Source organism: Lolium rigidum, chromosome 5, assembly GCF_022539505.1.
Source record: "Lolium rigidum isolate FL_2022 chromosome 5, APGP_CSIRO_Lrig_0.1, whole genome shotgun sequence".
NCBI classification, from domain to species: Eukaryota; Viridiplantae; Streptophyta; class Magnoliopsida; order Poales; family Poaceae; genus Lolium; species Lolium rigidum.
Window position 1 is genome coordinate 20,600,747 of NC_061512.1, and position 19,434 is coordinate 20,620,180.

General features: G+C 44.5%; 3 protein-coding genes across 4 annotated transcripts; 2 read left to right on the forward strand and 1 right to left on the reverse strand.

Moving 5' to 3' along the window:
- The first annotated feature begins 1,228 nt into the window (after positions 1-1,228).
- LOC124652569 lies at positions 1,229-4,383 on the forward strand. Of its 2 annotated transcripts, none has more exons than XM_047191608.1 (5): positions 1,229-1,347; positions 1,898-2,088; positions 3,062-3,277; positions 3,404-3,537; positions 4,028-4,383. In XM_047191608.1, the coding sequence occupies exons 1-5, from the start codon at positions 1,246-1,248 to the stop codon at positions 4,228-4,230; spliced, it is 846 nt and encodes a 281-aa protein (XP_047047564.1). In that variant the 5' UTR covers positions 1,229-1,245; the 3' UTR covers positions 4,231-4,383. The 2 variants fall into 2 exon arrangements, with proteins under 2 accessions (XP_047047564.1, XP_047047562.1); XM_047191606.1 differs by having other exon boundaries at positions 1,898-2,086; positions 3,057-3,277.
- A 2,474-nt stretch (positions 4,384-6,857) lies between these two features.
- Positions 6,858-10,939, forward strand: LOC124652573 (thiosulfate/3-mercaptopyruvate sulfurtransferase 1, mitochondrial-like). Its single transcript, XM_047191610.1, has 10 exons — positions 6,858-6,934; positions 7,097-7,159; positions 8,028-8,152; positions 8,352-8,514; positions 8,679-8,738; positions 8,842-8,900; positions 9,496-9,577; positions 10,058-10,121; positions 10,429-10,496; positions 10,589-10,939. The coding sequence occupies exons 1-10, from the start codon at positions 6,896-6,898 to the stop codon at positions 10,685-10,687; spliced, it is 822 nt and encodes a 273-aa protein (XP_047047566.1). The 5' UTR covers positions 6,858-6,895; the 3' UTR covers positions 10,688-10,939.
- A 35-nt stretch (positions 10,940-10,974) lies between these two features.
- Positions 10,975-13,167, reverse strand: LOC124655697 (L-type lectin-domain containing receptor kinase IX.1-like). Its single transcript, XM_047194549.1, has one exon. The coding sequence runs from the start codon at positions 13,165-13,167 to the stop codon at positions 11,056-11,058; it is 2,112 nt and encodes a 703-aa protein (XP_047050505.1). The 3' UTR covers positions 10,975-11,055.
- Between the last annotated feature and the right edge of the window lie 6,267 nt (positions 13,168-19,434).

Sequence of the window (19,434 nt, forward strand, 5' to 3'; positions counted from 1 at the left end):
TCTCGAGATATATTTATCTTTTTTACATAGGTCTAAAAAATGTTCTTTTTGTACGAACCTTTGTGTGCAAGCTAAAGAATGTTCTGATGTACACCATTGATTTTTGTCAGAACTTTTTGACATCCAAAAATTCGTTTAAATTACAATTTTATAATAAGTGCATCTACACCTAAGCCAAAACACCATGTCCATGATCATAGGGACTATCTTAGTGTCATATGGACCATTGGATATTTGTATGGCCTGAAAACAAAAACAAAAAAGATAGCAAAAGACATGGCACTGGAGGAAGTAAACGGTCCAAGGGCATCTCCATGTTATCCACAAGGCTATCCACAAGAAAAATGTAATCCACAAGGACGATAACATAAAAGTGAAGGCTATCTATGAGCAATCCACAAGCTCAGAAGCTTGTGGGAAGCCCAGAAATTTGTAGGTTACCCACAAAGATTAAAATAATACTCATACTTTTCCAAGTGTAGTACATAAAGTGATAAAAATATAGTACTCTTCACTACAAATCTTTTGTCAATTCTTCTGGCGTGTGGGTCTACCTTAAGATATGCTTTTGCAATATACATAGTGGTAAACTCTGTTTGCCACGAGTTTGCTCGATGGGTCTCAGCGGGAAATTTCGACCACGATATAGGTGACATACTTTTGAATTTTGAAATGTGGCATGGGGACATAGGTCGAGGAATAAGTAGCGTATAAAGAAAGGGTCTTTCATCATTTGAGGCTACCCCTTTCTCACGGTGAAGACCCTTTCATACGGTTAAGAGACTACGAGGATAGAGGTGAGGAGAAAGATGCCAAGTTCGGACAAAAGGGGAGATACACCGGAAGTTGCTTACTCCGACCCACCCGGCCAGGGGACTACTCGCAAGCCCACGCTACCTCTAAAAGCTATCGGGAAACAGACACTTTTAGGGAGGAAACAACTTTTATCATCATGTGTGCACAAATAAAAAGTGTTGGTTCCTACAATGAAGAATAATTATTTTATAACATCATTGCATTTCAAGAAAATGAGTTTCTTTTGCAGGAGGGGCTAGTTATTTCAGACCGAAGCGTTAAAATTAGATTAGACATCGGAATGCGAACGGACGGTGCGCACAGCTTCTGTGACGTGCACCCGTAGATCTGGACCGTCCATCCACTCACCAAGAAGAGGAGGAACCCGAGTCTTCGCCAGGTAGCCAGGCCCCACACACAGAGAGCCAGAGACAGAGACAGACCTCTCCCATGGCGGAAGCCGACGCGCAAACCCAGAGCCGCGCCCACGCCTCGCCGCCGGCGGCCCCGCCGCTGGCGGAGGCGACTGGCGAGCCGATCCGGTCGCCCCAGGTCAGTAAACTCCTCCCCGGCCCTTCGATTTGTCTGCTCCCCGCCCGTCGCCAACGAGTAGCGCCGTAGCGTGGCGGGAGACCGGCTCCTGCTCCACGGCGCTCAGATTCGGTGTACGTTCGTGTTCTGGAGGTGGAGTTAGGGAGTTCCGAGGTGTAAATTCCGTTGCTTCCTTGGCGGGCGGGAAGGCGGCGCCTTGGGGGAATCTCCGTCCCTTTTGGGTCTGTCTCGGTGGCGATTCGATCAAGGTCTCGTTGCATCTGAGGATGCACTTGCTAAGCTCCTTTTGGTCTCGATGTTTGCTTGGATCGTTTTACTGGGTATATCGAGACGATTGAGATCTCGTGATTCAAGGGAACACTATATAGTTTCAGTGAATTTGGTTGAATTAGTTGTACTGATTCGCAAAAAAGAAAAGAATTAGTTGTACTAAATGCTTCAGCATGACTTTATCCGAACTGTTTTGTTTTAGTTTTTGGAAATACCATGTGCCCTATATTAGTACTACCCTGTGATGACATTTGCACTGTCTCCTCCTGGTATAATGCAGGTTGGCGCTCCAAATGCTGCTTCTCCGATGTTTCCGCTCATGTACCCGATGCTCGTGCCAGGGATGATGTACTCCCAGCAGGGTGCGGATGATCTGGCGCAGGGTCCAGGGATATATGCCATACAGGAGAATCAGTTTATGGGAGGCTACGCTGCAAAGACATTCGTACCGCTCACTTACAATATACCAACGTGAGTTGTTTGCTCCTGTGGGTAGTAATTTTTATGAAAATGCCTTGTATGGTCATATAACTTCGCAAAGGACATGCTGTTTAAAAATTTGAACATGGTAGGAGATGAGAACGTGCAATTAGTGTGATTAAGGGTTTGCAAGATCTATCTGACTATCCATATGCTCAATCCGTTGACTTTGGTAGCTCTTTTCAGAACAAAAGTAGATCTGTGACAACAGTATAGAATAAAATGTTATGTTTAAGTGTGACAGCATATCCAGATCTCCAGTGAGTTCTGCTACTGTTTGTGTTAGTTATTGAGCAATGGCGAGCTGAGAGATTCATGAAATAGTTGATTACTTTTAGGAATTTTAATCGTGATGTTTTTTCATGAAATCGTTACATTTTCTTCTGTTTTATTCAAGCTTTGTCAATTTGGCATGTACAAAATCTCTTGAACTTGTGATAAAAAAAATCAGAGGCAGGGTGCAAATTTTAGTGGTCTTATCTTATTTTTTCTAGGGGCACTAAGGCAATGTTCTGTTCTTCAGTAGCACATATATCAGTGTATGAAAGAAATGAGTCATAATACATCTAAGGAAATACATTAGGCATAATAACTTCACTAGAAAAATAGCAGGCATCTTCTGCCTTATTACAGTCATGCTGTTAATAACTGAGTAATTTGCTTGGGTACTCCAGTAGCACCGCATTATCCTATTTTCTCAAGTAAATTTACTTGAACGTTGCTTAGGTACTGTTTTTGGTGCTGTAAGTGTAACTGTTTAAGTGAATCCATGTAGAACAGTTATACACACTTGCAAATGCGATAAGTTTCTTGTTCTCTTTTGTTGATAAATTTGCAAAGTCTGTGCAGTTCTCTACTATGTTAAACTGCCTTTTTATGCTGATCCTGGAATATCTGTGACAAGTGCAAAAGAATTATGGTTGTACAATCTTTACTTATTTCTTCCATTCTTTTGTGTTACAAGTGAAAGCGTCGGTGCATTGGCTGGTGAAGAGCAAGGACAGGATGCTAGGCAGCAAAATGGCCCCCAAAGACAAGTTGTTGTGAGGAGGTTTCACTTTGCTTTTCAGCTTGACCTGGCTCTGATCATCAAGTTAGCAGCAGTGGTCTTCTTGTTTAGCCAGGAAGGATCGAAGCAAAGGCTGTTTCTTCTCATATTGTTTGCGTCCTTGATTTACCTGTGAGTTCCTGGCTTGTTTCAATTGCGATGCTTCATTGCCTGTTATATTTCTGCAGTTTGCTCTTAAGTTATATTGTATAGCCTCTCTTATGTTGCTAGATAACGACCGGGTTTCACCTCTTCCAGATATCAGACTGGAGCAATTACACCTTTCTTAAGATGGCTCCAGCGAGCGGGAGGTGTGGCTGCTCGTCCACCACAGGCTCCTGCTAACCGCGCTCCTCTGGCTGCCCAGAATGATGGCAATAATCAACAACCTGGTAGCTCTCTGTTACTGCACTGTGTAATCTGTGTTATGCACTCCGTGTTGTGTTTATTTACCCTGCTTGTGTCTTGTATTTCAGTCACCAGAATCATTCCTCTTGAATCTATAAACACGATGAAAATATTATCATTATTCGCCACTATCACTTGAGCGGAGTTAGATGCTTGGTTCTTTATGGTTTACAAGGCATAAAGTTTCATAGCACTTGCATGATCTAAACTTGTATACATTATTATATCATAAATTGGCCACTGGTAGCACCTATAAATAGGATGGTTCTGTAAGCTGTCTTGTCATGCTGACACTTTGGCTCATGAAATGATATTTGCTGCTGTAATATGTTTAATATTATCTGTTTGTCAAACTTTTACTCTAATTACTAGTATATTTTGTTTTAACAAGGGGCACCAATAATCTACATTCCTCAGTTATCAGGCAGTATCGATGCAACTAATTCTTATATCAATTCATTTTCTGCTTCCTAGGTGGAAATGTTGCAGATCCTGCGAACCCTGACCAAGCTGCGGAGAACCAAGAACCAGGAGCAGCAGCGGGCGACGAGAACCAGCAAGGGGCAGAGGGAGAAGCGAACCGGCGCAGCTGGCTCGGCGGCATCTTGAAGGAGATCCAGCTGGTTGTTGTAGGGTTCGTCGCGTCACTTCTTCCTGGTTTCCAGCATAACGACTAGGCCACGTCTTGTCTCCGCGGGGCATTGTAATTGTTTCTTGTGACTTGTGACGTAGAGGGAGAGACAAGCAGATGATATATATGGAGTGGGTTCAGCAAATAAGACTTGTGTAGTAGCATCTGTTTGTTATATAAAATTGGCTGGATGCAGTGTATTGTGTTGTTTTGATTTTAATTCTCCTGAAACTTTGATTTCTCTTTGAAGTCAACTTTTACAAATTATAATACACAAAGTATATTCCAACGGCACGAGGACAGTGGTGAACACCAAGTACAAACTTTTCTAAAATTTCGGAAAAAATTATAGAATTTTGGGGAGGCCAGGTTATAATTTTTTTTAATTCTACATCAAATTCGTTTAGAAGTGTGAAAGTGTTGACCCAATTCGGTGATTAATAGTGACAAACAATACATCATCACTATTTATGCATAATTTGTTCTGTTCTTACATATGGCTATAGAACATCACCTTTGTAACATATAGCATGTTTTCGAAATTGGGTTAAGTGCACTTTTGGTCTCTCAAGTTTTGGTCTCTCAAGTTTTGGTCTCTCAAGTTTTGCAAAAGTCTAATTTTGGCCCCTCAACTCTGGTTTGGTCTAAATCTGTCCTTAAACTTTTAATCAACTCTAATTTTGGTCCTTGACAACGGTTTAATAATGATGGTTTACCGGTTGTTGTCTCCCTTTTTTGCCATCGTGAACAAAATTAGCCGATTTTAGTGTACGTGGGATCATTTGTCCTCAGTCAACAAATAGAAGAAATCCTCTTTTCCTAACACACATGTGTGTTGGTGCAGGCGTCCTCACCACTTCAGCCGCCTCCACCTTTCCTCCCGACGTAAAAGCCCTCGCATGTCCGCCGACTCTGCTTTTCTCGCTCGGCTTATCCGCCCCTCGTAGTGCCAGGTACCGCCGCTAGGTGTTGGGGAAGAGTTAGCGTTACTACGCCAAACGGATAATAATCATGATCTTGCCGACAAACGTTCATAATGTTAATTGCATAACTGATCTCGAGGTGAGATGGTCCTACATGGACTAACTAAACCTGTCGAAATCTGTCCAGTTGGCAAAAAGATAGAGTGAAAAACCGTTCAACCATCGTTAAACCGCAGTCCACCGCGGCATTGGGCTTGGCCGCTGGATAGACCACAGTTTTACACCTGCGCGTGCGTCCACCTCAAACCACCAGCAACCCATCGCCGTCTCTTCTCCAACCTACCCACCAGGCCACGCCACTCCCCACAGAACCTTCTAGAACCCATGGCGGCCACGCTGCTCTCGCGCGCCGCCGCCGCCGCCTACGCCGCCCGCGGCGCGCGCCTCCTCCCCAAGGAAACCCTCCTTCCCTTCCTCCTCCTCCTCCTCGCCACCGGCACGCCCCCCGCGGTCGTAATCCCCGCCGCCGCACCCCCCGCCTCGATCCCTCCCGTCTGACTTCGTTTTTTCGTCTCGTGCAGGGCAGAGTCGGATGGGCGCGCGCCGCGGATGGCGCGGGGTTCGGGTGCGGCGCGTCGTTGTCGTCGCCGATGGGCGCCTTCGGGGTCGCCGCGCGCTGCAACGCCACCTCGTCCGCCGTGTCGGAGGCCACCGCCGCCCACACCTCGGCCGTCCACGCCGTGCCAAGGAACGAGCCCGTCGTGTCCGCCGAGTGGCTGCACGCCAACCTTAGAGACCCCGATGTGAAGGTACTGACCACTGAGGCCCTGTTCGGTAGAGGTGTTTTTGCGGGGTTCGCGTGTATTTTACTTAGGCCAACTCAATAATACACCTTAAAACACTACGTAGACCGTTCGGTAGGCCGGGTTTCGTCGGGATAAGCCCAGTGTTTTGCCTGAAAACTCGTCGGGTTCGAGTGGATTAGAAACGCGAGTACCGTCTCGCGTTTTTGTTGCTGCTCACACCGCGGTCGCGCATGCCTACTCTGCTCTGCAACGCTGGCCCCTGGCATGCAACGCGTTTTTGTTGCTGGCGCTTGGCATGCAACGAAGCAGCAGCGCTAGGTCCCTGACCATTGCATGCAACAGATTATCAATGCTTTGCCAAGAATCAAAACCGGCCAATACACGAGTGAAGCACGTGTTTTCACCCAAAACACTAGGAACAATACACCTTAATCCCTGCCTGCCGAACAAGGCCTGAGCGTTTGTTTTGCTCCGGGTAGTGTGTAATTTGGTCGTCGTTGATTGTAGGGATTAATCTAGCTGTTCAGCTTGTGACGTTACAAAAGATAGTGCTAGGTACGTGAATTGGTGTTTTAGGTGTGCGAGAACTCGTGGGGATTTGCTTCATTTTAGGTGATCTATAAATTATTCATCAAAGGAAAAAAAAAAGTTCAAGTGCATATACACATTTTAAAAGCCAGGGACCACCTTTTCCGATGTTTGGTGTGCGCAATTTAGACCGCATTTCTTCCGGAAAGACAAGCTGTGTTACTTGGAAAGAAAATCTGATCATGGGGGCTTTTCTTTCTCATTAGACTTTATTGCTGACATATAGACTTGGGAAGTCAGCAGCATGAATAATAAAACAGATACTCACTGCAAATAGGATTAACATATAATTAAACCATCATGGGATAGTTCTCTTGCTGTTAAATATGTCCATTGGCAAGAACTGTACCTTACTCTCTTATTGTTTGCCAAGGTTCTTGACGCCTCTTGGTACATGCCTGCGGAGCAAAGGAATCCACTTCAGGAGTACCAGGTAATGATAAAAAATCCACTCGTGTCATTCATGTTTTGAAATTTCAAAAATTCTTAAGCTCGCTATTATGCTGTTGCAGTTATCTGAGGGTTTATATGTTTTATCTTATTGTTTATTTATGAATCCTAATCCTAATTTTTTTTACTTTAATCTTGTTACTAGGTGGCTCATATCCCTGGTGCCTTATTCTTTGACGTTGATGGGATATCTGACAGAGCATCTAGTGTAAGTTCTTCTCACAGTTGAACTAATTAGTTGTATGAACTTTATCAGTGCACTACTCCCTCCGTCCACAAATAAGTGTACGTTTAGCTTTGTCTTAAGTCCATCTTCATTAAATTTGATGTCACATATGTTGCTACTTTCATGTAAAAAGTTGGTCAAATTTGAAAATTTTGACTCAAAGAAAAGCTAAACGATGGAGGCAGTTCATGGTTACATCAGTCTGCAGTTCTGCTTTTCTTTACTTCTGACATCCTCACTTTTCTCGATACTTGGTTTAGCGGTATATTCTGCTGTAAATCATAACTATATTCTGGCATTTATGCACTTCAGTAGTAGTCATGGACACTAACTGAAGAAATAATGTAGTCTACCTGGTGCATTTTTACAAAGACATTGTAACAGCCCCAGTTCCATTAGTAGTGAAACCAAAACACATGGCTCCGTACATCAATCCATGTGCATAGGTAACATTTTAGAGACTTACACCCTAAGTGCTATTCTTTTGCAGATCAGCAGCAATAATGTCTATCTTACACCCTAAGCAGCCAACTCCAGATAATGAAAATTCAAAACATGAAAACCAAAACAGCAACCGCCATGTGATACATAGTGAATACATCCAGATAGCCTTCTTTTGTTTGTGTTCTGATATGGCGATTCCTGTTTTAGCAATCCCTTATTTGTTAATTCAAAGCCAGAGTTACTGAAGTTTGTTGTCTTGTAGTTACATGGGCTAACTAAGCAATAGCACTAATTGGTTTGGTGGTAGAAAAGTTTCTCAGTTCCTAACTTCCTATTCCATATGTTAGTCTTCTTACTTGCTATTTTCAACAGTCACGTTAACTTAATGTATTCTTTTTTGATTCAGTTGCCACACATGCTGCCATCTGAAAAAGCATTTTCTGCTGCTGTATCTTCCCTTGGCATCTACAACAAAGATGGAATAGTAGTTTACGATGGAAAGGGGCTATTTAGCGCTGCTCGTGTTTGGTGGTAAGTTTCTTTATTACTTTCCTTCCAAGGAACTAAGTAAAAGAAGCTAGAGCAGTAGTATGGCAGAAACAAGAAACGATTGTTCTTATCTGTTCTTAAATGATTAGAGTTTCATTACCAGTACATTTGCAATATGGTTCATTTGTACTGGCTTTGGTACTTAACTACATGTCCGTGATGCTTGTTTCCTTGATACCAGGATGTTTCGTGCTTATGGACATGACAAAGTTTGGGTTTTGGATGGTGGTTTGCCCCAATGGCGTGCTTCTGGGTATGATGTTGAATCAAGCGCCTCCAGCGATGCTATCTTAAAAGCTAGTGCTGCTAGCGAAGCAATCGAGAAGGTTTACCAGGGACAATCGGTAAATTGCTTTTAATCTTCCTCTTTTTGTTTTTACCAATTCTTCATCAGGAACCTCAGTGAGCCTTACTAGCACTACCTATCTAAATAATTTTCAGTTGTAATGGGTGTGTACTTCAACATCTGATGGAAGAACTTATATTATCATTTATATATTCTGCGTAGGTTGGTCCCTCCACATTTGAAGCAAAGTTGCAGCCTCATCTTCTATGGAATCTTGATCAGGTTAGAGGTGTTCAGCCTGGCAAAAAATGTTTATGAAGTTCCCCCACTATTCACTAAATTCATTCTGCATCTTGGATATAACCGATATACACAATTTACTCAGGTGAAAGAGAACATCGATACCCAGACACATCAAGTTATAGATGCTCGAGGGAAGCCTAGGTACTGCTAATATCTTATGCTGGAAAACCATGTCATACATGTAGGCTGTTTATAATGCCTTCTCCTTTATCCATATCGCGGTGGCTTCTAAGATACTTATAGTTTATCCTACCCAGAGTTGCTAACAACTGCTAGCATGAATATTTTTAGCTACAGCAGAAAAATCTTTGAATTTGGTAAACATTTCAGTAGCTAAATAAGTTACATACTGCATCACTGCAATGCACCTCATAGATATGCCAAAGCGATCCAAGTGTTAATATTAAGCACAAGATAATCTCTATAGGCATAGGATTCATCGTACTATCCATCTACAATATTCATTTGCCAATTAGTCAGTGCAGCTTTTGCGTTTGTAGTATATGTTTTATCAATCTGTTCAACCAGGATACTCAATGTAGCACTAGCCTAATAAAATTATAGGCAATGTTAAGTTGGTTCAAGTTTTTGTTTTATGAACTGGTGGTTTTAGTTTACTAATTGTGCTAGATTTGGTTTAATATTTTCTGCAGAAGTTGAATGCTTCATTGAGCTGTGTGCAATTCCTATCAGTGGTTTACTGGTTTTATATTCTGACACTTAACTTGTACATCAGATTTGACGGTGCAGTTCCAGAGCCACGTAAGGGAATAAGAAGTGGGCATGTGCCTGGGAGCAAATGCGTTCCTTTTCCTCAGGTTGAAATTTGCAATTATTTAGTCAGTTTTGTGCTGTTCTTTAGAACGTGATGTTTTGGTATAACTTGCGATGTTGTTATTTGTTGTCTGTGCTTACAAATATGGTAATTGGTATATCTTGTACATATTTCACAATATTCTACCTAATATATGATACAGTTTAGCTTATTTTGAATATGATTCATTAAAGTGCATGTTTGTTTACTTCTAGTTACTGTATGTCTTCTTAGAGCCTATACCAGTCAAATATTGTTAAGGTTTGACCATCTATAAAGAAAAGATACACTTCCATGATGTATAAAACTTCTGTGCATGGCAACATATTTTCAATGAAACTGTTGGTCGAAGTATCTATGTCCAAATTGACTTGTATTATGACACAGTATTAATGTTGTTACAAGCAAGTCTATTACGTAGCATGTTAGATTTGGTTGGTGGGGCAATGAAGGATGTTGCTAAGTCTTGTTTGACTTTTCTCAGGTGCTTGACAGTTCACAAAAGCTATTGCCTGCAGATGAGCTCCGTAAACGATTTGAACAAGAAGGTACTTCGTTATCCATGGAGATTTTCTGAATTTTTTTCCTTCTGAATGCTCTCCAGTAGTAAGGACGTGTTTGTTTTGGTTGGAATATAAAGCTTGCTGATGGGGATCGAGGCCCACCCAGTAAAATCTAATAACTTCATGTTTCTCAAATTAATAAGACTAATTTTGGGAAGATTTGTTATATAATTGAATATGGTCTTACTGCCACCCTTATTTATTTTCCTTGCGGTATTTAATGTAGAAATAGAACTATGGTTGTAGCCATTCCAATATTTCTAATCATTACTCTGGTGTGATTTGAAATCAGGTATATCACTTGATCAACCCCTTGTGACCTCTTGTGGAACTGGTGTGACAGCATGTGTATTAGCTCTGGTAAGGCTATCTCTGGAACTTCAGAAGGCGGGATTTCCTTGCTGATGCTAAATTGTTTTGCTAAACCAGTAAATCCTATGTTGTCATGTCAGGGTCTTCATCGCCTTGGCAGAACAGATGTTGCAGTATATGATGGATCATGGACTGAATGGGGTGCTCACCCTGACACTCCGGTTGCTACTACTGTTTAGCCTTATGTGCACTTCATGGAGGACCATCTAATGTACTTGCGCTTCAACGCGATTCTATGGAAGAAGGCAGAAGGCAAAGGAAACTGAAGAGGTATGCTGGGGAAACGACGCTGTTCGGCGTTTTCAATGTAAATTATCGAAACAGAGAAGTGTGGAATATATGCTATGTAAATCAATACTCAATGCTTGACTCTCTTAGGGTCTCTTCTCTGTGCCCAGGCAATAATATATGACATAACGTTCCACTTTCAATGTTTATATACACATATTTTGGAGTTTCTGGTGTTGTATTTTGTACAGATAGTCAAAAATCAATTTGATGCTACCGCTAATCTGGTCGAAAAAGAAAAGGCCCATTGATCTGCTTCTCATTTCAGCAAGGAGGACGTTTCAGTCGAGCTTGCTGATACATTGGTGCCGGCGCTGCTGCTGCTGCTGACGCCTGTTGCAGCTGAAGACGTGCCAGTGGTGCTGCTGCCACCGGTCGCAGCCGAAGATGTGTAAGTGAAAGCACCAACCTGTGGCATGAAGGTCGCCACCGGCATCCTCTCCGGTAGGCTCGGCAGCGGGGCCTCAAAGCGCAGCACGTTGATGGCCTGCCTGATCGATGGCCTCAGGCTCCGATCGGGGTGAGCGCACCAGAGCCCGACGATCAACACACACTCCATTTCCTTGTCGATGAACTCTCCTTCCAGCCGCTCGTCGGCAGCCTCAAGGATCGTTCCCCCGCCGTACCAGTCCCAGACCCATTGAGCCAGGTGGATTGTGTCGCCGTCCTTGTGCCGAGCCTTCACCAGAGGCGGCTTGCCGCAGGCAATCTCAAGGAGGACCACACCGAAGCCGTAGACATCTGATTCGGCGTTTGTCTTGCCGGTCATCATGCATTCCGGGTCCATGTACCCCATGGTGCCGGCGAGCACCGTGGTGTGCGAAACCCGCCCATGGTCGACGAGCCTGGCGAGCCCAAAGTCACCGAGCTTGGCAGCGAAGGAGGAGTCCAGCATGATATTGCTCGGCTTGATGTCCCTGTGCAGGACGCACTGCTCCCACTCCTGGTGAAGGTACAGAAGGGCAGAGCCTAGTCCCAGCACAATCTCATGCCTGGCCGGCCATGGCAGCACGGGAGCATTGTTGCCACCGTAGAGGTGCGTGTCGAGGCTGCCGTTGGGCATCAGCTCGTAGACGAGGAGGAGCTCGCCGCCGCCGTGGCACCAGCCGATGAGCTGCACCAGGTTCCTGTGCCGGAGCCGGCTTATGATCTTCACCTCGGAGGCGTACTCCTTCCTCCCCTGCTTGGAGCCTTTTGAGACTCTCTTGATGGCCACCTCGAGGTTGGATTCCTGGATATGTCCTCTGTACACCGAGCCGAATCCTCCTTCCCCGAGCTTCTTCCCGTCCGAGAAGTTGTCGGTGGCGATGGCGAGCTCGCCGTAGCGAAATCGCTTCGGCCCGGTCCCTCTTTGGAAGTCGTCCTCCATGGCTGGGTCGTCGCCATCGAAGAAGCTGCCCTCTTCCAGCTGCTGCTCCCTTTCCTCCTCAAGGATTCTAGCTTGCTTTCGCCGCCGCCGTCGTAGGGAAATACAAATCAAGGAGCCCAGTAGGATCATGAACGCTACAGAGCCGACAGAGAGGCCAATCACAAGCCCTGTTCTTGACGATGGCGGCGGTGGCGGCGGCGTTTCAGGCTGTGAAGATGACGACGGCGGTGGTGGTGGCTGCAACGGTTCAGGCGGCAGGGTGATGTCGAAGGCGCCAATCTGGTAGCGCAGATAGCAGCTGTATGCCTTGACGGCGCCGGCGGACTGATTCTGGAACAGCTCCGGCAGCTTGCCAACAACGGAGGAGAGGCACCGGCTGCACTCGCTGGCGTTGAGGTCCCTCGTGCACTGCCCCAGCCCGTACACCTGCCACGACGCGTCGTACGGCGTGCTCCCGTTGGCGATCCGCGACGGTGTCCCGGCAGCGCGCCCCGTGAGGTCGGACGTCAGCCGTAGCCACGCCCCGGCCATGGTGTCCGGGTTGATCGGGAAGGGCGCGGTGAAGGTCACGTAGAAGGCCACGTCGAGGTTGGCTGTCCCGGCGAAGGGCGGCGCCGGCTTGTACCGGAGCACGCACGCGTCGTATGCCGCGCGCACGGTCCGGCTTCCGGGGCACACCGTCATGATCCCGGCGCGAGCTCCGGCGAGACACTCCTGGCACTGCGACGCATTGCGGTCGGCGTAGCACATGATGAGGCCGAAGACCTGGTCGGCTGTCCCCGGCGCCCCGGCCGTGCCGTTGTAGAACCAGCCGTTGCTTCCTGCTGCCGCGGGGAGGCCGGCGAGGAGCTGGTCCAGGTTCTTCTTGTACTGGCTGCCATCGGTGTAGTTATCTGCAGTCGAGCAAGAAGGCGCGAACGGCAGCACGCTCTGAGCGACCACCGTGGCACATAGCGAGGCGACGACGGCGAGGAGGAGAAGGAAACGCCGGGAGGAAGCCATCAACGGTGGCTGGCTGAGGATCGGACGCCCTTGCCAGGACGAACGTGCTTGTTTTCTGAATATCTCGCGCGCCTTTCCGACCAATTTGTTGCATAGGTGACTTCACGTCGTCACCTACCTCTCCGTCGTCTTGGTTGCAGATTTTTCTTTGCAGCAGGTGCAAATAAAGATTGACGACTTGGAAAAGTTTGATCATCCGTTGCTCAGGATCTGTCTTAAGCAGACATGTAAATAGATTTAGACTATGGACCGTGTCAAATCATCCCACGTTAACGACGCGGGCCAATTCTTATGCTCACAAGTCAGAAAAAGCCAAGTCTATGCTCCAATCACTATTAGTGCTGCCGCAAAACATTTTTTTCCTGTCTACTGCCTCCATGGACCAATATTATAAGGAAAAGTAGCAACATTTATGACACTATTGTTAGTATCACCAGATTCGTTTGAAATGCAGTTTTATATCTTGTTTTATAGAAGTCCAAGAGTAATAGACCAATTTAGCGTCATATGTGTTGCTATACATGTTTACAAAGTTGGTCCTTTTTTTATAAAAAAATTTAGGCAAAAGTAGAAATACACTACTCGTGGATGCAGTAACCAGTTCGGATAAAACGAGAGCAAGTGTGTGGACCGCATCAACTCATCTCATTTTAGTGATTCACTTGCCCGTCAATTCTTGTTGTGCTGAGAGGTCAGAACAAGTCAGTCTTCGCTCCTATCGCCATCTCTCAACATTTAGTTTTTGCGGGTTTACCATGCAAAGCATTAAACTACGAAGTTCAGGTTGACTTCCAACACTTGATTAGACTAGTCACATTGGGAAGTACTATATAGTATGATACTATCTTCGTAATGCATAGTATCATGTAGTAATATCATAGGCTAGTTATTTTTATTGACTTGTAGAATCTTAATACAAATTTGTGTACAAGATTTATTTGGAGTTAATTTTTCAAGTTCTACGTGCCATGATACAGTATCTACCTATGATATTACTATCATCTCTTACTATCATCTCATCTCTTTTATCATTAATTGAGGTGACACATCAGCTTTTTGCATGTATGTAGTGCATGATACTAGCTATGATACCTTCATTGTGAGTAGTCTTAGGAGCTGAGAGCTTCGAGATGTGGTCAATCAGAATGTAAATGGGCTATCCGCTGGACAATTCACATAGTACTCCGCTTCAGCCACATATTAATTTCATGGATTTTGCGGTCGCCACTTATTTAGTTTGGTGTTCCTAAAATAAACTTATTTAATTTGGTGGTTTTCTGCAGCTCATTAATTGGCGCTGCGAAACCGTGACGGACTACTTATAGTGGAAGTAACTAAGATAGTAACATATCATTTTCAACTAAGCATATTAATAACATGGCATAACATAAAAAAAAGATGGTTGTGATAACAACTATGTTACCGTATCACACTTTTTAATGGTAGAATGAGTCTACATGCCCTGACGTACCAAAATAGTGGCACGTCTAAATAGGGGTACACACCCAATTTATTAGAGGCACTACAGAAATGGCTCGAAACATCGATGGCCTGGTCATACGCCGACGGCTAAAAGTCAGGGCCGTCGCGTCAAGAGAGCCGTCGGCATAGCGATGCCCTCGGCGCAGGCAACGCTACGCCGATGGCTACGCTCGGCGTACTCCAGGCCGTCGGCGTAGGCCTGGAGCCCTGGACACGCGCCCCTCCAAAGCTAGGTCATGATGGCGTTGTTACGACGTTACAGCTATGCTGACGGCCACCCTCGCCATAACCTTCTCCCTCTTTTTTTTTTTTAATTTGCGCCGACGGCCACCCTCGGTGTAGAGGTTGAACTTTTTTTCCCTCCATGTGCACCCCCCTCGTGGATTGCCTTTTTAAGTTTCAACTGAATGGCAGAAAATGATAAAAAAAATTCAAAAAATAGAGATGTCCATGTGTTATGTCATCTAGTTGCAAGAGAATTTAACAAAAATGAATTTCGATCTTTTTTGCAAAATTGTGTCATGTATCGGTAAATCGGCTTTTCTGATTGCATACTAAGTCGAAAAAATGTATAATATATCAAAATGATCATGGGAAAAAGTAACATTCAAATCTCCTCCTAGGGTTTACCTAGTTGGCTTTTCTTTAGATTCTCAAAATTCCAAATGAAAATATGAAAGCTAGAAGGTTTTAGTTTTAGGCAAAAATTTAGGATTTTATATTTTATATATTTTTTAAAATAAATTAATAATTCCATCCTGCATAAAGGTTATTATTACTTAACCATTGTTGGTTATTCAAATAATTGTTTAAAATTCAAAATAATAAAGAGTTGTGATATCACAGTTTTAGAGTTAATATGATTGTTATGGTGGTATTATCAGCAATGTTTCATTTCTGTCATGGAAGCTCAACCGAAAGGAATAAATATATTAAGCATGCTAGGGGTGGAGCAGTGTGAGGACGGTTGGCTAAATTGGGAAGTTTGTCACGAGTGTAATTTGACCTAAAATTAAGTGTAGTTAGAGCTAAAATGATATCCATGTGAGAGATTAAAAAAAATTCAAAATTTTTGAAGTTAACGGACGGGATGGCGTGGCCTGCGTTGAGGGTCTTGACGCCGGCAGCCACCGTCGGTGTATACGGTCTACGCCGACGGCCCACGTGGCTCTGCCCCTCGGTGTAGCCTACGCCGACGGCCCAATGTGGCTATACCGAGGGTTTTCGCCCGTCGGCGTTTCAAGCCATTCCTGTAGCGAAGGCTAAAGTTTTCCACACCTACCTCACGATCGAGTGCTTTCACTGCACAGAGGGGATTCTGGATCTTCCAAAACTAAATAAGAAAGAAATAAGTTAAGAGGACATACACCTAACCACCCACACACTACCTCACTTTTCTCTTTAACAACGCAATATTCTAGTGGTAGTATGAATGCACAGAGCCAAAAAAAGAAGCATATAAAAAAGAAAAGGTTTTGCTATAGTGTTTCAGTTTTTACATTAGCACCACAAACACCACCATGATAACACCTGGAGTTCGAGTTCTCCAAAAATGACGCATTCAAAAAGAAAACAGTGCACACGCGTCATCTTTTGATCATAGATCTTAGGTTTTCACTATGAAGAAGATCTGCACTCTCAAAACAATATCTTCAACAAAGCCATTGCCAGTTAAGGGTGGACCTTAAATTTTCACCCTAAAAGGCAGAACATTGAATTTCTCCTGTGCTGACGTCCCACTCGCCGTTGGTGGCAGAAGAGCTTGGTCGTCGCCATCCATGGCTGCCTGCCGCACACGCTGGTTCATGTTCCACCGTGGATGAGCATATGCTCCAGGCGGCCAGATGGAGACACTGGTTTGACGAGTTTTGAGGATGACTGGATGAGATCCTTTGTCGTGATTCTCGTCCTGCACTTCCAGGCGAGTGCAATCTGGCCGAAACAAATTCTGATTTTATTGCAACTCAGAACACTCACTCTGGGAAGAAATAAAATAAGGGCAAACATATTGCGAAATCTGGGCAAGGCTCAACAACAACTGGTGATTCTGGGACTGATCTGAGGAACAATGCTATGGAATATGCAGAGGTAACTTGCTACAATTGTGGAAATCCTGGACATCTTAAGCAGGGCTGCCCCATGCCAAAAGCCTGTTTTATTTGCAAGAAACCAGATCATGAAGTACATGACTGTCCAGATAAAAAGCAACCACATGAGATGGCGATGTACTTTGGGAGTGCTGCAGTTGGGTTAGGTTTTTTCATATCGAGCTCCCACCCGAGGCTCAGGGGATGAAGCCAATCAAAAATATTGGGGTGGTATATCCGGAACATGGCCGATCACTAAGGAAGAAGCTGGCAGAAAATTTTGCAATTATCTGTAAAAGCAACTGGCCGTGGCAAGGCAGCTTGATGATTTCACTTTCCTGGTCAAGTTCCCTCCACACATCAATGTGGAAGATGATGCTAGCTACCCAAGTTTTTTACTTGTAAAAGAAGGGGTTCAAGTCTTTGTGGTTGCTTGGGATGGGAATATGGATGTCACCCGCGGGGTATAGGTACGAGTAGAGTCATCACATACCCGTACCCATCGCCTTAAATCTTACCCGTCACTCATACCCATATCCTCAATGGGTACCAGTTTTTTCCATACCCGTCATCCGATAGGGTAAATGGGTACCCGCGGGTAAAAAATACCCGTGCTTACAACACATCAAATTTATCAAAAAATATGATAGAAGATGAACCGATCCTAAATAGGGGTATAATCCTCACAAACCTACCGAGAGATTGTGAGACCGAAAAGCGTGAGGTTCGAGGCTAGCGTGAAGGCGTGATTAGGGGAAAGATTAAGTAGTTTAGAATATTCAAATGACTCACTCATTAAATTTAGGTAAATGGGTATGTGGGTATGTGTTCTACCATCCCATACCCGTACTCGCTCTATCCGATGGGTATGATATTTTCCCATACAAACCAATGGGTAATATTTTATCCCATACCCGTAGTCTTATTGGGTATTTACCCGGCGGGTACGCGGGTTATGGGTATCCATTGCCATCCCTAGATGGGAACCTGGACTATTTTGCTGGCATGGATGAGGTTTGGTAACAACAACATGGTCTACACCATGTGTGGTGTTCTTGGGAAGTGCTTTTCCAGTTTGCATCGCAAGATATCAAGGTGGGACGAATAACAATGGTGGTAATGGTAATTTCAATATTGGAAACAAGAACAATATCAATGGGAATAGTAGCAATTTTCATAGCAACGAGTTCTAGCAACAACAACAACAACAACAACAGTCGGAGATGTGATGCTTACGGGAGAGGGGCTAACACTTAATGCAACTGCATCCCCAACTTCAAATCAGAGAGCTTATGCAGCCACTGCCTCATGTGGCTTCCAATTCGAATCAAGGGGCTCCTTTTCGGAAGATCTCTCCGTGCCGAAATGTAATGATCCAAATCATGTTGCCAAAGATTGCAACACCGTGATAGTGTTAAGCACGTTACTCGAACGATGCGTGCATGCTAATCAACCCAAACCGAGTGCTTGAAGATGGTGGGATTTGCTACAAAATGACTAGAATGCATGCTTGCTCAGTGTGTCAAGAAACCAACTCAGAATTCAGTTATTAATGGAATTGATTTGGTGGAAATCAAGAAACAAAAGGTGGCTGCCTGCCGCACACGCTGGTTCATGTTCCACCGTGGATGAGCATATGCTCCAGGCGGCCAGATGGAGACACTGGTTTGACGAGTTTTGAGGATGACTGGATGAGATCCTTTGTCGTGATTCTCGTCCTGCACTTCCAGGCGAGTGCAATCTGGCCGAAACAAATTCTGATTTTATTGCAACTCAGAACACTCACTCTGGGAAGAAATAAAATAAGGGCAAACATATTGCGAAATCTGGGCAAGGCTCAACAACAACCGGTGATTCCGGGACTGATCCGAGGAACAATGCTATGGAATATGCGAGAGGTAACTTGCTACAATTGTGGAAATCCTGGACATCTTAAGCAGGGCTGCCCCATGCCAAAAGCCTGTTTTATTTGCAAGAAACCAGATCATGAAGTACATGACTGTCCAGATAAAAAGCAACCACATGAGATGGCGATGTACTTTGGGAGTGCTGCAGTTGGGTTAGGTTTTTTTCATATCGAGCTCCCACCTGAGGCTCAGGGGATGAAGCCAATCAAAAATATTGGGGTGGTATATCTGGAACATGGCCAGTCACTAAGGAAGAACTGGCAGAAAATTTTGCAATTATCTGTAAAAGCAACTGGCCGTGGCAAGGCAGCTTGATGATTTCACTTTCCTGGTCAAGTTCCCTCCACACATCAATGTGGAAGATGATGCTAGCTACCCAAGTTTTTTACTTGTAAAAGAAGGGGTTCAAGTCTTTGTGGTTGCTTGGGATGGGAATATGGATGTCACCCGCAGGGTATAGGTACAGGTAGAGTCATCACATACCCGTACCCATCGCCTTAAATCTTACCCGTCACTCATACCCATATCCTCAATGGGTACCAGTTTTTTCCATACCCGTCATCCGATAGGGTAAATGGGTACCCGCGGGTAAAAAATACCCGTGCTTACAACACATCAAATTTATCAAAAAATATGATAGAAGATGAACCGATCCTAAATAGGGGTATAATCCTCACAAACCTACCAGAGATTTTGAGACTGAAAAGCGTGAGGTTCAGGCTAGCGTGAAGGCGTGATTAGGGGAAAGATTAAGTAGTTTAGAATATTCAAATGACTCACTCGTTAAATTT

Excerpts from the sequence above, each read along its gene's own strand:
- LOC124655697 (XM_047194549.1), bottom strand. The coding sequence starts at position 13,167 with ATGGCTTCCTCCCGGCGTTTCCTTCTCCTCCTCGCCGTCGTCGCCTCG.
- LOC124652573 (XM_047191610.1), top strand. The coding sequence starts at position 6,896 with ATGCCTGCGGAGCAAAGGAATCCACTTCAGGAGTACCAG. Across the intron at positions 6,935-7,096 it reads ATCCACTTCAGGAGTACCAG|GTGGCTCATATCCCTGGTGC; the intron begins GTAATGATAAAA and ends TCTTGTTACTAG. Across the intron at positions 10,122-10,428 it reads TAAACGATTTGAACAAGAAG|GTATATCACTTGATCAACCC; the intron begins GTACTTCGTTAT and ends ATTTGAAATCAG.
- LOC124652569 (XM_047191606.1), top strand. The coding sequence starts at position 1,246 with ATGGCGGAAGCCGACGCGCAAACCCAGAGCCGCGCCCACGCCTCGCCG. Across the intron at positions 1,348-1,897 it reads AGCCGATCCGGTCGCCCCAG|GTTGGCGCTCCAAATGCTGC; the intron begins GTCAGTAAACTC and ends GGTATAATGCAG. Across the intron at positions 3,278-3,403 it reads TTTGCGTCCTTGATTTACCT|ATATCAGACTGGAGCAATTA; the intron begins GTGAGTTCCTGG and ends CACCTCTTCCAG.